The sequence below is a fragment of the Coregonus lavaretus genome, assembly GCF_964263955.1.
Source record: "Coregonus lavaretus genome assembly, chromosome: 4".
Taxonomy (NCBI): Eukaryota; Metazoa; Chordata; class Actinopteri; order Salmoniformes; family Salmonidae; genus Coregonus; species Coregonus lavaretus.
In genome coordinates this window covers 39,989,442-40,000,804 of record NC_139991.1, presented here as the reverse complement: position 1 = coordinate 40,000,804, position 11,363 = coordinate 39,989,442, and the positions used below count along the sequence as shown (strand labels likewise).

Genomic DNA, 11,363 nt, shown 5'->3' with positions numbered 1-11,363 from the left:
TCTTATGTACTGCCAGTCCCTGCTTTTTTAGCTTGGTCTATGAGTTTTAGTGGTTACATTTCCTCAGCCACATCCCTCAGTTTTATACCAAGTGGTAGGGCTGCTGTTTGTCTGAAACACAAACTCAGGATTGTGGCCGTAAAAACCTACTGACCTTTTTTTGGTTTAACCAAATGAACACAAACCTGGACGAAACAAAGTTCCCTTCCCATAACATCTGGCAAATAGACGTTTAAAAACATTTTGTATTCTATCCCAAGGTAGTAAGAGACCGCCAACTACACTCCTAAAATCCTGGCCTGCATCTTAATGGAAAGATTAAACCATTTTGAATGTTATATTGTTTTTGTGCATCTCTGAGGGATGTTCTAAAGAATCCCGGGGTCATTTCATGTTTTCATGTGCATCTGTAGCTATTCGCCGTTCAAGCAGGCGATCGATAGAACATCGCTCAGAGATGCACAAAAACAATATATCGTTCAAAATGGGTGAATCTTTCCTTTAAGATTCTTACAACTAATTATGTTAGGAGTTCACATGTGTTTAGTAATAATTATGTTAGCTAGTTAGGAGTAAACATGTGCAATGGGCTAACCTTGGGGTGGCCTTTCCGGAACACTGTGAACCTGGCTCAGTAAGAGTCACAATGGGGACTTCGCTTTGAGACAGGTTAATAACTCTGCAGCTAACAGGGTTCTCTCTAATCTGTGACTTGATCTGCTCAGGCCAACTCTACTCCATATTGGCACTCTGGTAGGAAGGTTATTGGTAACTCTACTCCTTATGTAAAGGACGAAAAGCAAGTTATTCGCTGGTGCAAGTGGGGATACAGGCTGAGGACAGAGTAAATTTCACACATCCCCCATGTGCTATACTTACTGTGGCAGCCAGTCTCATTTCAGGTGTCTGTGATTAATGCAATCAAACCCCCTCCCTTCTCACTCACCAGGTGGGCCGAAGGTGGTTCGGAACATGACATTAACATGACATGAACCACGGCGAACCGGAACATCAGTTTCTGGTTATAATAATCTCTGTCAACATTAACACAGACGAAGTTTGACGATCAGAGGCTGGTCATATTTTGAAAATGTCAACAATGTATGCTCACAATGTCTTGCTCACTTCAAATACCTCTCTTTACCTCTCTAGTGTGTGTGTGTGTGTGTGTGTGGAGGGTTCCAGCCCAGCAATTAAACGTTGACCCTGCTGCTATCTTGGACCAGGTCTCTCTTGCAAAATAGATTTTATCTCAATGAGACTAACCTCAGGTTAGGTTGAATCGATTGGGTGGGTACTGATTAGGATTAGACCCCTGGTAGTTTTCCAGGACAATGGTGGTTGACCTCAGGTCTAAACAAATCTCCAGTAGAAAACAGTTCATTTGAGTTAACGAGCATTAAGGAGAGTATAAAGTGGACTGGCTCAGATTATCACTATTCTCCAGGTTTTACCAGAGGGCCAAGCTGCTTGCTGTAGCAGACCTAATGCCTAAAACCCAGCTAGATTACCAGATCATGTGATTTACTGCCAGTGATCTCTGCCAGGAAGACAAGATGAAACACTGGACAAGCGAACAGGACACAGGCTAAAATAACACAGGATATAACAGAAAACAGGTTAGAACACACAGGCTAGGACAGAACACAGGCCGAACCAGAACACACACTAGAACAGTTACAGAACACAGTATAGCCCACACAGGATAGAACAAAACAGGTTAATTTAACCTACATTGAAATGTAGTAGTCTTTTAAATAGGAATGTTTATCAGAAGCTAGCAGGGCAAACTCATTGATGCTGTAGGTCAGGTGCCCTCTCTAAACCAGACCACCTGGTTATATGGCCTGTTCTCTTTCCTCCAGACCCCGGTTACAGCTTGTTTATATATGTCTATGGTTCTCTCATCTGAAGTGATGAGGTTGTTTTTGAGCAGGCAGGGCAGGAGGGGGGCAGACGGGGCCTGTAGGCCCATAAAAGGACCCTCAGCATCTTATCACCATCGGTGTGTTGTGCAGTCGTTAGATAGACAGATTACCCAAACGTCTATTTTTTTCAGTGTGTATTTTTGGGGGGCGTGGGTTATGTGTGATACCTTATCGATGTATGGCAAGACAGATGGGATGCATTGTTATCAGTGGTAGTATTTCTAACTTTGTACCTTCCTGGTATTAAAGCTAAAAATACCCCAGGGTGCTGCTACTTGTACAGATGTAGGGCAACGGGTTAGTGGAGATGGAGGTTTAGAACTGAAGAGTAGTTCGGTCTTAAGTTTTGCTGAAGCGCAGTACTGTAAATAAAACTACTGTAAATTGGTCAAATCACATTGAAAATGAGGGTGGGTGTCATTTAATCATAGAAATATAATTCATAGAATGGACCTATCCCTTCAGACCACTGCAATTCAGTTGGTACAGGTAGTGTCCCCTGCTAAGGCGGTATGCTCTGAAACTTTATGTGTGGGATTGCGTGCCATACACAACAGCCTTTTTTTAAATTAGAAAAACAATCTCCTGCTGGTGCTAGTATCAAATAACACATATGTGACGAAGTGGATGATTGTAATAATGCATCTAAAACGTTGTACATTTAAGTGTACACGTCTATGTAATAAACATGATTATTAGCAGTTTGTTTGTCCACAAAGTGGAAGAAAGACGCAGCTCATCATTACATTTATTCTTAATCTTCATTTTCAAGGTGTTGGCTGCACTTCCCTTCGCAACACACTAACACAATAAATGTAATTCTACATTTCAGTGGAAAAAACTATATCTCATCTGGGATTCGAACCCTTGCCGCAAACTCAGAAAATTACCAGGAGCCAGACTTGCCACACTGTGATGTATTTGTCCAGTTGATCATTCACACGTGTTTTAGTAAGTTTGATTGGCAGATCATGCCGTTTGACTTCTGTTAAGGTTGATTTCATGAAAAAGTGTTAGATCACGTCCAACTACGTCATCATCTTTAATTGGCTGATGCAGAATTTGTTACAGGAAATAATCATTCTGGCCAGCTGATCATGTTAGCATAGGGGCATTTCCATATAAAAAGCCCAATGAGCACTAACATGTGAAGTTCATAGGAGCACATCACATTTTGTGTCAAATGAAAGCTAAGAGTTGAGAAATTATGGCATATATAATAAACAAATATATATGTTTTCCATCCTAAAAATGTATTATTAAGGCTTTGATTTCTGGTCAAACAGATGGAAAATGGGGTCTTAGAAAACATCTAACAGAAAAATATTTAAAAGGTATTATAAATACATAAAAACATAATAATGTTGAAGTCAAGACCCCTGACAACTAATATTAACATTTATATTTAGTTTTGCAGAAATTATTTTCCTTCTGTAAGTTTAAGAAATATTGCCTAGTGTCTTGTCATTCTGTTACCAAAAACCCACATCTTTAAGATATTTTCTAATTTCTCAGAGGAAGGGTCACAGAAGTAACAAGTGAAGGCAGACCTACCAGTTAGTTGTTTTACTGATCATTTGGTTTATGATTCATTAAAAGGCCAGTGCAGTTAAAAACAATTTCCTGTTTTTTGATGATATTTCCACAATATGAGGTCAAAATAACACTCTGAAATTGTGAAAAGGATAATGCCCTTTTTGTGTAAGAGCTGTTTAAAGAAATGCCTAGAATTTCAGTCGGTTCAGGTGGGATGGAACTTTTGGCCGACATCATGACATGATGTGTAGGTGCGTGTGTGCGTGGCGTGCATGTGCGTGTATGTATGGCTGCATGCTTTGATAATGAACAGACGGATAGATCTCATTCCTCAGAATCTAATGCTGCCAGAGGAGCTACAACGGGCCAGGGTGGGGCTCATCTGTCTATTTTGACCAGGTTTCTGATATTTGTTGGTAGTTGAGGGTTCGTTAGTGGGTTGGTGGCTAGTTTATCAAGTTGGTAATTTGAAGGCTTATCTTTCTCTGCTTGCTAGTATGTTGTTTGGGCCTATATGTGAAGAAATCAGTGTAATGGTTGCAGGAAGAGCAGAGAGGTGTGATGTATTGGCCATTTGTGGGCGATCCTGGGCATTGCAAGAATTTCAGGAGACATTTGGGCCTGCAGGACTTTAAATTAGTCTAAGAATATTAGTGGTTGGATTTCTTTGAGTTCTCAGAACTGAGTAACTGACCTCTCCCTATTTCCTCCTCCCTCCCAAGGGTGTTAACCAAAGTGTGTGTGTGTGAGATGGAGCAGCAAAACCATTCCAAGCAACTGTTGCTGCAGCTCAACCAGCAGCGAGCCAAAGGATACCTGTGTGATGTAATCATCGTGGTGGAGAACGCGCTATTCCGCGCCCACAAGAACGTCCTGGCAGCCAGCAGCGTCTACTTCAAGTCGCTGGTCCCCCACGACAACCTGATCAACCTGGACACGGAGATGGTCAGCCCCTCCGTCTTCAGACAGGTGGGTCACCTGACAGGCAGCATCTCACTGACCGTAGTCACATACAGTGCATTCGGAAAGTATTCAGACCCCTTGACCTTTTCCACATTTTGTTACGTTACAGCCTTATTCTAAAATTGATTAAATTGTTTTTCTTCTCATCAATCTACACACAATACCCCATAATGACAAAGCAAAAACAGGTTTTTAGATTTTTTTGCACACAAAAAATTAATAAAAAAGGACATATTTCATTTACATAACTATTCAGACCCTTTACTCAGTACTTTGTTGAAGCACCTTCGGCAGAGATTACAGCCTCGAGTCTTCTTGGGTATGACGCTACAAGCTTGACACACCTGTATTTGGGGAGTTTCTCCCATTCTTCTCTGCAGATCCTCTCAAGCTCTGTCAGGTTGGATGGGGAGCGTCGCTGCACAGCTATTTTCAGGTCTCTCCAGAGATGTTCGATCAGGTTCATGTCCGGGCTCTGGCTGGGCCACTCAAGGACATTTAGAGACTTGTCCTGAAGCCACTCCTGCGTTGTCTTGGCTATGTGCTTAGGGTCGTTGTCCTGTTGGAAGGTGAACCTTCGCCCCAGTCTGAGGCCATGAGCACTTTGGAGCAGGTTTTCTTCAAGGATCTCGCTGTACTTTGCTCCATTCATCTCTGCCTCAATCCTGACTAGGCCCTGCCGCTGAAAAACATACCCACAGCATGATGCTGCCACCACCATGCTTCACCGTAGGGATGGTGCCAGGTTTCCTACAGACGTGACGCTTGGCATTCAGGCCAAATAGTTCAATCTTGGTTTCATCAGACCAGAGAATCTTGTTTCTCATGGTCTGAGAGACCTTTAGGTGCCTTTTGGCAACTCCAACCGGGCTGTCATGTGCCTTTTACTGAGGAGTGGCTTCCGTCTGGCCGCTCTACCATAAAGGCCTGATTGGTGGAGTTCTGCAGAGATGGTTGTCCTTTTGGAAAGTTCTCCCATCTCCACAGAGGAACTCTGGAGCTCTGTCAGAGTGACCATCGGGTTCTTGGGTTCCTCCCTGACAAAGGCCCTTCTCCCCCGATTACTCAGTTTGGCCTGGCGGTCAGCTCTAGGAAGAGCCTTGGTGGTTCCAAACTTCTTCCATTTAAGAATGATGGAGGCCACTGTGTTCTTGGGGACCTTCAATGCTGCAGACATGTTTTGGTACCCTTCCCCAGATCTGTGCCTCGACACAATCCTGTCTCGGAGCTCTACGGACAATTCCTTCGACCTCATGACCTCATGGTTTTTGCTCTGACATGCACTGTCAACGTTGTGACCTTTATATAGACAGGTGAGTGCCTTTCCAAATCATGTCCAATCAATTGAATTTACTACAGGTGGACTCCAATCAAGTTGTCCATTGAGGATGATCAATGGAAACAGGTTGCACCTGAGCTCAATTCCGAGTCTAATAGCAAAGGGTCTGAATTCTTACACTATCGGTCAAAAGTTTTAGAACACCTACTCATTCAAGGGTTTTTCTTTATTTTTACTATTTTCTACATTGTAGAATAATAGTGAAGACATCAAAACTATGAAATAACACATATGGAATCATGTAGTAACCAAAAAAGTGTTAAACATATATTTGAGATTCTTCAAATAGCCACCCTTTGCCTTGATGACAGCTTTGCACACTCTTGGCATTCTCTCAACTAGCTTCCTGAGGTATTCACCTGGAATGCATTTCAATTAACAGGTATGCCTTCTTAAAAGTTAATTTGTGGAATTTCTTTCCTTCTTAATGCTTTTGAGCCAATCAGTTGTGTTGTGACAAGGTAGAAGGTATACAGAAGATAGCCCTATTTGGTAAAAGAGTCCATATTATGGCAAGAACAGCTCAAATAAGCAAAGAGAAACGACAGTCCATCATTACTTGATACGTAAAAGTCAATACGTAACATTTCAAGAACTTTGAAAGTTTCTTCAAGTGCAGAAGCAAAAACCATCAAGCGCTATGATGACACTGGCTCTCATGAGGACCGCCACAGGAAATGAAGACCCAGACTTACTTCTAAGTTCATTAGAGTTACCAGCCTCAGAAATGGCAGCCCAAATAAATGCTTCACAGAGTTCAAGTCACAGACACATCTCAACATCAACTGTTCAGAGGAGACTGTGAATCAGGCCTTCATGGTCGAATTTCTGCAAAGAAACAACTACTAAAGGACACCAATAATAAGAAGAGACTTGTTTGTGCCAAGAAAAATGAGCAATGGACATTAGACCGGTGGAAATGTGTCCTTTGGTCTGGAGTTCAAATTGGAGATTTTTGGTTCCAACCGCCGTGTCTTTGTGAGACGCGGTGTGGGTGAACGGATGATCTCCGCATGGGTATTTCCCACCGTAAAGCATGGAGGAGGAGGTGTTATGGTGTGGGGGTGCTTTGCTGGTGACACTGTCTGATTTATTTAGAATTCAAGGCACACTTAACCTGCATGGCTACCACAGCATTCTGCAGCGATACGCCATCCCATCTGGTTTGGGCTCAGTGGGACTATCATTTGTTTTTCAACAGAACAATGACCCAACACACCTCCAGGCTGTGTAAGGGCTATTTTACCAAGAAGGAGAGTGATGGCGTGCTGCATCAGATTACCTGGCCTCTACATTCCCCCGACCTCAACACAATTGAGATGGTTTGGGATGAGTCGGACCGCAGAGTGAAGGAAAAGCAGCCAACAAGTGCTTAGCATATGTGGGAACTCCTTCAAAACTGAAAAGCATTCCAGGTGAAGCTGGTTGAGAGAATGCCAAGAGTGTGCAAAGCGGTCATCAAGGCAAAGGGGGGCTATTTTGAAGAATATAAAATTATAATTTGATTTGTTTAACACTTTTTGGGTTACTATAATAACTATGTAATTTCATAGTTTTGATGTCTTCACTATTATTCTACAATGTAGAAAATAGTAAAAATAAAGAAAATCCCTTTGAGTAGGTGTTCTAAAACTTTTGACCGGTAGTGTATGTAAATAAGGTATTTCTGTTTTTTATTTAATTTGCTAAAATTTCTAAAAACCTGTTTTCACTTCGTCATTATGGGGCATTGTGTGTAGATTGATGGAAAAAAACTACATGTAATCCATTTTAGAATAAGGCTGTAACGTAACAAAATGTAGAAAAGGGGAACGGTCTCAATACTTTCAGAATTCACTGTATACACAGATATATTTGTATTGACTCATTGTCATTCATCAATTTAGATTTCACATCAATCGTTGAACGCTCAGCTGTTTTATCTGTATTCTAATATCAACTTGCTGTGAAACAAATTGCTCATTGGGACAATATAAAGATTTCCCTCTCCCTCACTACCCCCTCTCTCCTCTAGGTGTTGGACTTCATCTATACAGGTAGTTTGTCCAGTTCTGACTCCGTCAGTGACCACAGTGTCTCGTCCCTCCTGACCGCCGCCTGCTACCTCCAGCTGACCGAACTAGCTGCTCTCTGTCGCAGGAAGCTCAAACACAACGGCCAGACCCCCTCCAGCTCCAACAAGTTGACCCCCTCCTCCTCCTCCTCCTCCACCTCCCCAACCCCCAATGGACACATCCCTGGCCCCCTCCGCCTCTCCTCCACCCCCCTCAGAGCAACCCCCAACCACAACCACCAGCACCATAACAACCACTCAGGGTCCAGGAAGGGAAACCAGAGGAACCAGAGATGGGGCCAGGAGGGGAGGCTGAGAGAGGATCTCTCAGAGGAGGAGGTGTTTATTTCGGGCTCGCGGTGTGCCTCCCTCAGCCCCTCTGGAGGAAGTAGGGTTAATGGGCTGGCTCTAGGACTGGACCTGTCCAAGAGGAGTCCATCAGGGAGCACCGCCACAGAGGAAGTGTCCCCCAGCAGTCTCCCCCACAGCCCCTCCCCCCACTCCTCATCTGTCTCTCCCACTCCCACTCCTCCCACCACGGCTAGCGCCAAGCCAGAGCCTAAGGAGAACCAGAGGCAGCCTCCAAATACCTCCACAGACCTCTTGCCTAGGGCACCTTGCAAGAGACCCCGACCCCACAGAGAGGCCACCAACCTGGGGGAGACGGGCAAGGCGCTGCCCAACGGCCTAGTGAAGAGACCAGGGGCGCCAGGGGGAGAGAAGCTGGTCAGAGGGGATAGAGTGACCCCAGTGGTGGAGGATGGAGAGGTGGGTGGAGAGGAGAACAGCCAGGACCAGAGTGAAGAGAGTGGGCACAGTGGGAGTGAGGGAGGAGGAGGAGGGAGGAGAAACGGGAACACCAACTACATCTACCGTCAGCCCCAGCCAGGGTTTGAGCCAGGTGTGGGGGACAATCTGTACGTCTGCATCCCCTGTGGAAAAGGCTTCCCCAGCTCCGAGCAGCTTAACGCCCATGTCGACACACACACCCAGGATGAAATCTACCTCGAAGACGAGGAGGAAGAAGAGGAGGGTGGTGGATACCTGAAGGACGAAGACCCAGATGCAGACCCAGACATCTATGCATCACGGGGGGTGGAGCCTGGTGCTGACGAAACTCGGCATCGCTGCACAGTCTGCAGTAAGAGCTGCAAGGACGCCGTGTCACTACGGGAACACGAGAAGAGCCATTGGCTGAACCGGCCATTCCCCTGTAACATCTGTGGCAAGCTGTTCACCCAACGTGGCACCATGACCCGCCACATGAGGAGCCATCTGGGCCTCAAGCCCTTTGCCTGCGAGGAGTGTGGCATGCGCTTCACACGCCAGTACCGCCTTGCCGAACACATGCGGGTCCACTCAGGGGAGAAGCCCTACGAGTGCCAGCTGTGTGGTGGAAAGTTCACCCAGCAACGCAACCTCCTCAGCCATCTAAAGATGCACACCTCGCCCTCATAGAGGACACTTCACCATGGTTACTGCAGCTGAACCACAGCTATCTGGGCTCTATTAGGCTGTCTGCCTCATCTTCAGATAACTATCTGGAGCTACTGTTACCCATAGGACCTCCTCACCCTTGTAAACACACCTGGGTTCTACCTCAACTTTTTAGAAACTCACCTTGAAATGAATTACCCCACCTTTTATAACCACTCCTCCTGAGTAACTCTACTCCTTTACTTTATCTCATCCTCTTAACAACCATCACCCATATCTCAACCTCTTAACAACCATCACCCATAGCCTCACCCTTATCAGGGCAACTGGGGCAACCATAATTCCTTACCTCCTCTTGACAACTGTTCCTCTGACTTGCCTCAACACCATCTTACTAATACCAACCGTTACTTCACCCTCAGAACCCCATCATAAAATCCACATGGAGCCAGCCAGCCAGCTGTACTGGCAATCTCAGGGTCAACACACCACACCTCGCCATCTGCCAAAGACTCCTTCTTTTCCATCCCAGGTGGCTCAAACGTGTTTTGATGATAGCTTTTAGCATCCAACCAAACTAGTCCTCCCAGGGTGTCAGTTCTGTGCCTCCAGGCTGTTGTAGCTGTCTCTCGCTGGTCAATGAGGGACCTCAGTGCCTCTACTACCTCATTATAAGACACGTACTGGACCCCAGGCATGGCTGGCTAACACTCAGTAGTAATATTATGTTCTCCAGCTAGATGGAACAGGTTAGTCAGCCTAGCCTCTGTGTATATAATAATACATTATCACATACACAGCCTGTTTGAAACGTGGCATTATTAGAAAATGATCAGGGGTGGTCTTAACGCAATGATGTTTACTTTACTTGTGTTCATGATCAGAGTTTGTAGTTTATCTGAAGTCTTGAAAAAGCCAAACTTGGGGGGTAAAATGTTTTGAGAACTTATTGCTACGCTTTTGTGAATGTTTAAACTGGGTATTTCTACTTTGGGTCTGGGAGGGGTGGAGTTATTTTCTTTGAGGCATCATACTCTGTTGGTACTGTTGTGTTTTGTCTGTAGCGTTTTTTTGAAAGGGCTGGTCTACTGAGACAGGCGGCCAGTAACCCTGTATTAAGTTTATTTTGGTTTTCAACAAGTTCCTCCTGTCTCTTAAAGAGATTCTCTGGTACTTTTGTATACTTTTTAGCCAGTAGTTCTAAAAGTCAATCTCACGAGCCAAAAGTGCAGATATGTGTACCACGTCATTGCTCTCGCTCTACAGTGTGCATCTTGCTAGCTGTCACTCAAATGGCGAGGGGCTGAAGCTCATTGGCTAGATCTCGAATTGCTAGCGGGCTGGCCCACATAGGGGAAAATGGCACAGCACAGTTTCCAGAAAAACAGTCGCTTTCAAACTAGGGATTTTGTGGCTAATTGAGGTAAGACAGTAATTCTGCTCGTAGATTATGCATGTATGATCTACACATTGACACATCCAGCCCAAAGCTGGAGGTTTAAAAAATACTTGGTAGTCGCCAAAGTTCCAGAGCATGTCTTTAATGCTGTGAGGAGAGGAGAGCTTAGCTTTCTGGACAGTGTGTTACTATTACTACATTTACATTTTAGTAATTTAGCAGACGCTCTTATCCAGAGCGACTTACAGTTAGTGAGTGCATACATTTTCATACTGGCCCCCCGTGGGAAACGAACCCACAACCCTGGCGTTTCAAACGCCATGCTCTACCAACTGAGCTACATACTAGTGGATGACAGAGCTGAAACTGCTAGGAGATTGAATATTGAAATCCAAAGAGAATGAATACAAACTTAACAACCAAAGTTTTTCAATGTCAAAGTGAAGTTTTACCAATGTTATTATGTCTACGGTATAGTCCACTCCTAGTTCCACACAAACCATGTGGTTGGAATTACCCATGTTGATTGGACCAACCTCACCTCATGGTCTTACCTTATCTTTACTCTGTCCTCAGGAGGACTACATACATGTAATTTCAGACCAAAAATCTAAGACTGTTGTATTACTCTCTTTTAGACTAGTAAGTACATACAGTTTTTAAATCCTCTTTCCTCCATGTTTATCGCGCAAGTGTTGAAAAAAGTCA

The 11,363-nt window shown here is 44.5% G+C and overlaps 1 protein-coding gene across 1 annotated transcript; it reads left to right on the top strand.

Moving 5' to 3' along the window:
* Positions 1 to 4,214: 4,214 nt before the first annotated feature.
* On the top strand, positions 4,215 to 9,277 carry LOC311127811 (hypermethylated in cancer 2 protein-like; the record flags this gene model as incomplete). The annotated part of the gene is made up of 2 exons (XM_084159692.1): positions 4,215 to 4,433; positions 7,781 to 9,277. 2 exons carry the CDS (start codon positions 4,215 to 4,217, stop codon positions 9,275 to 9,277), a joined length of 1,716 nt encoding a protein of 571 aa, XP_084015818.1.
* Positions 9,278 to 11,363: the final 2,086 nt, after the last annotated feature.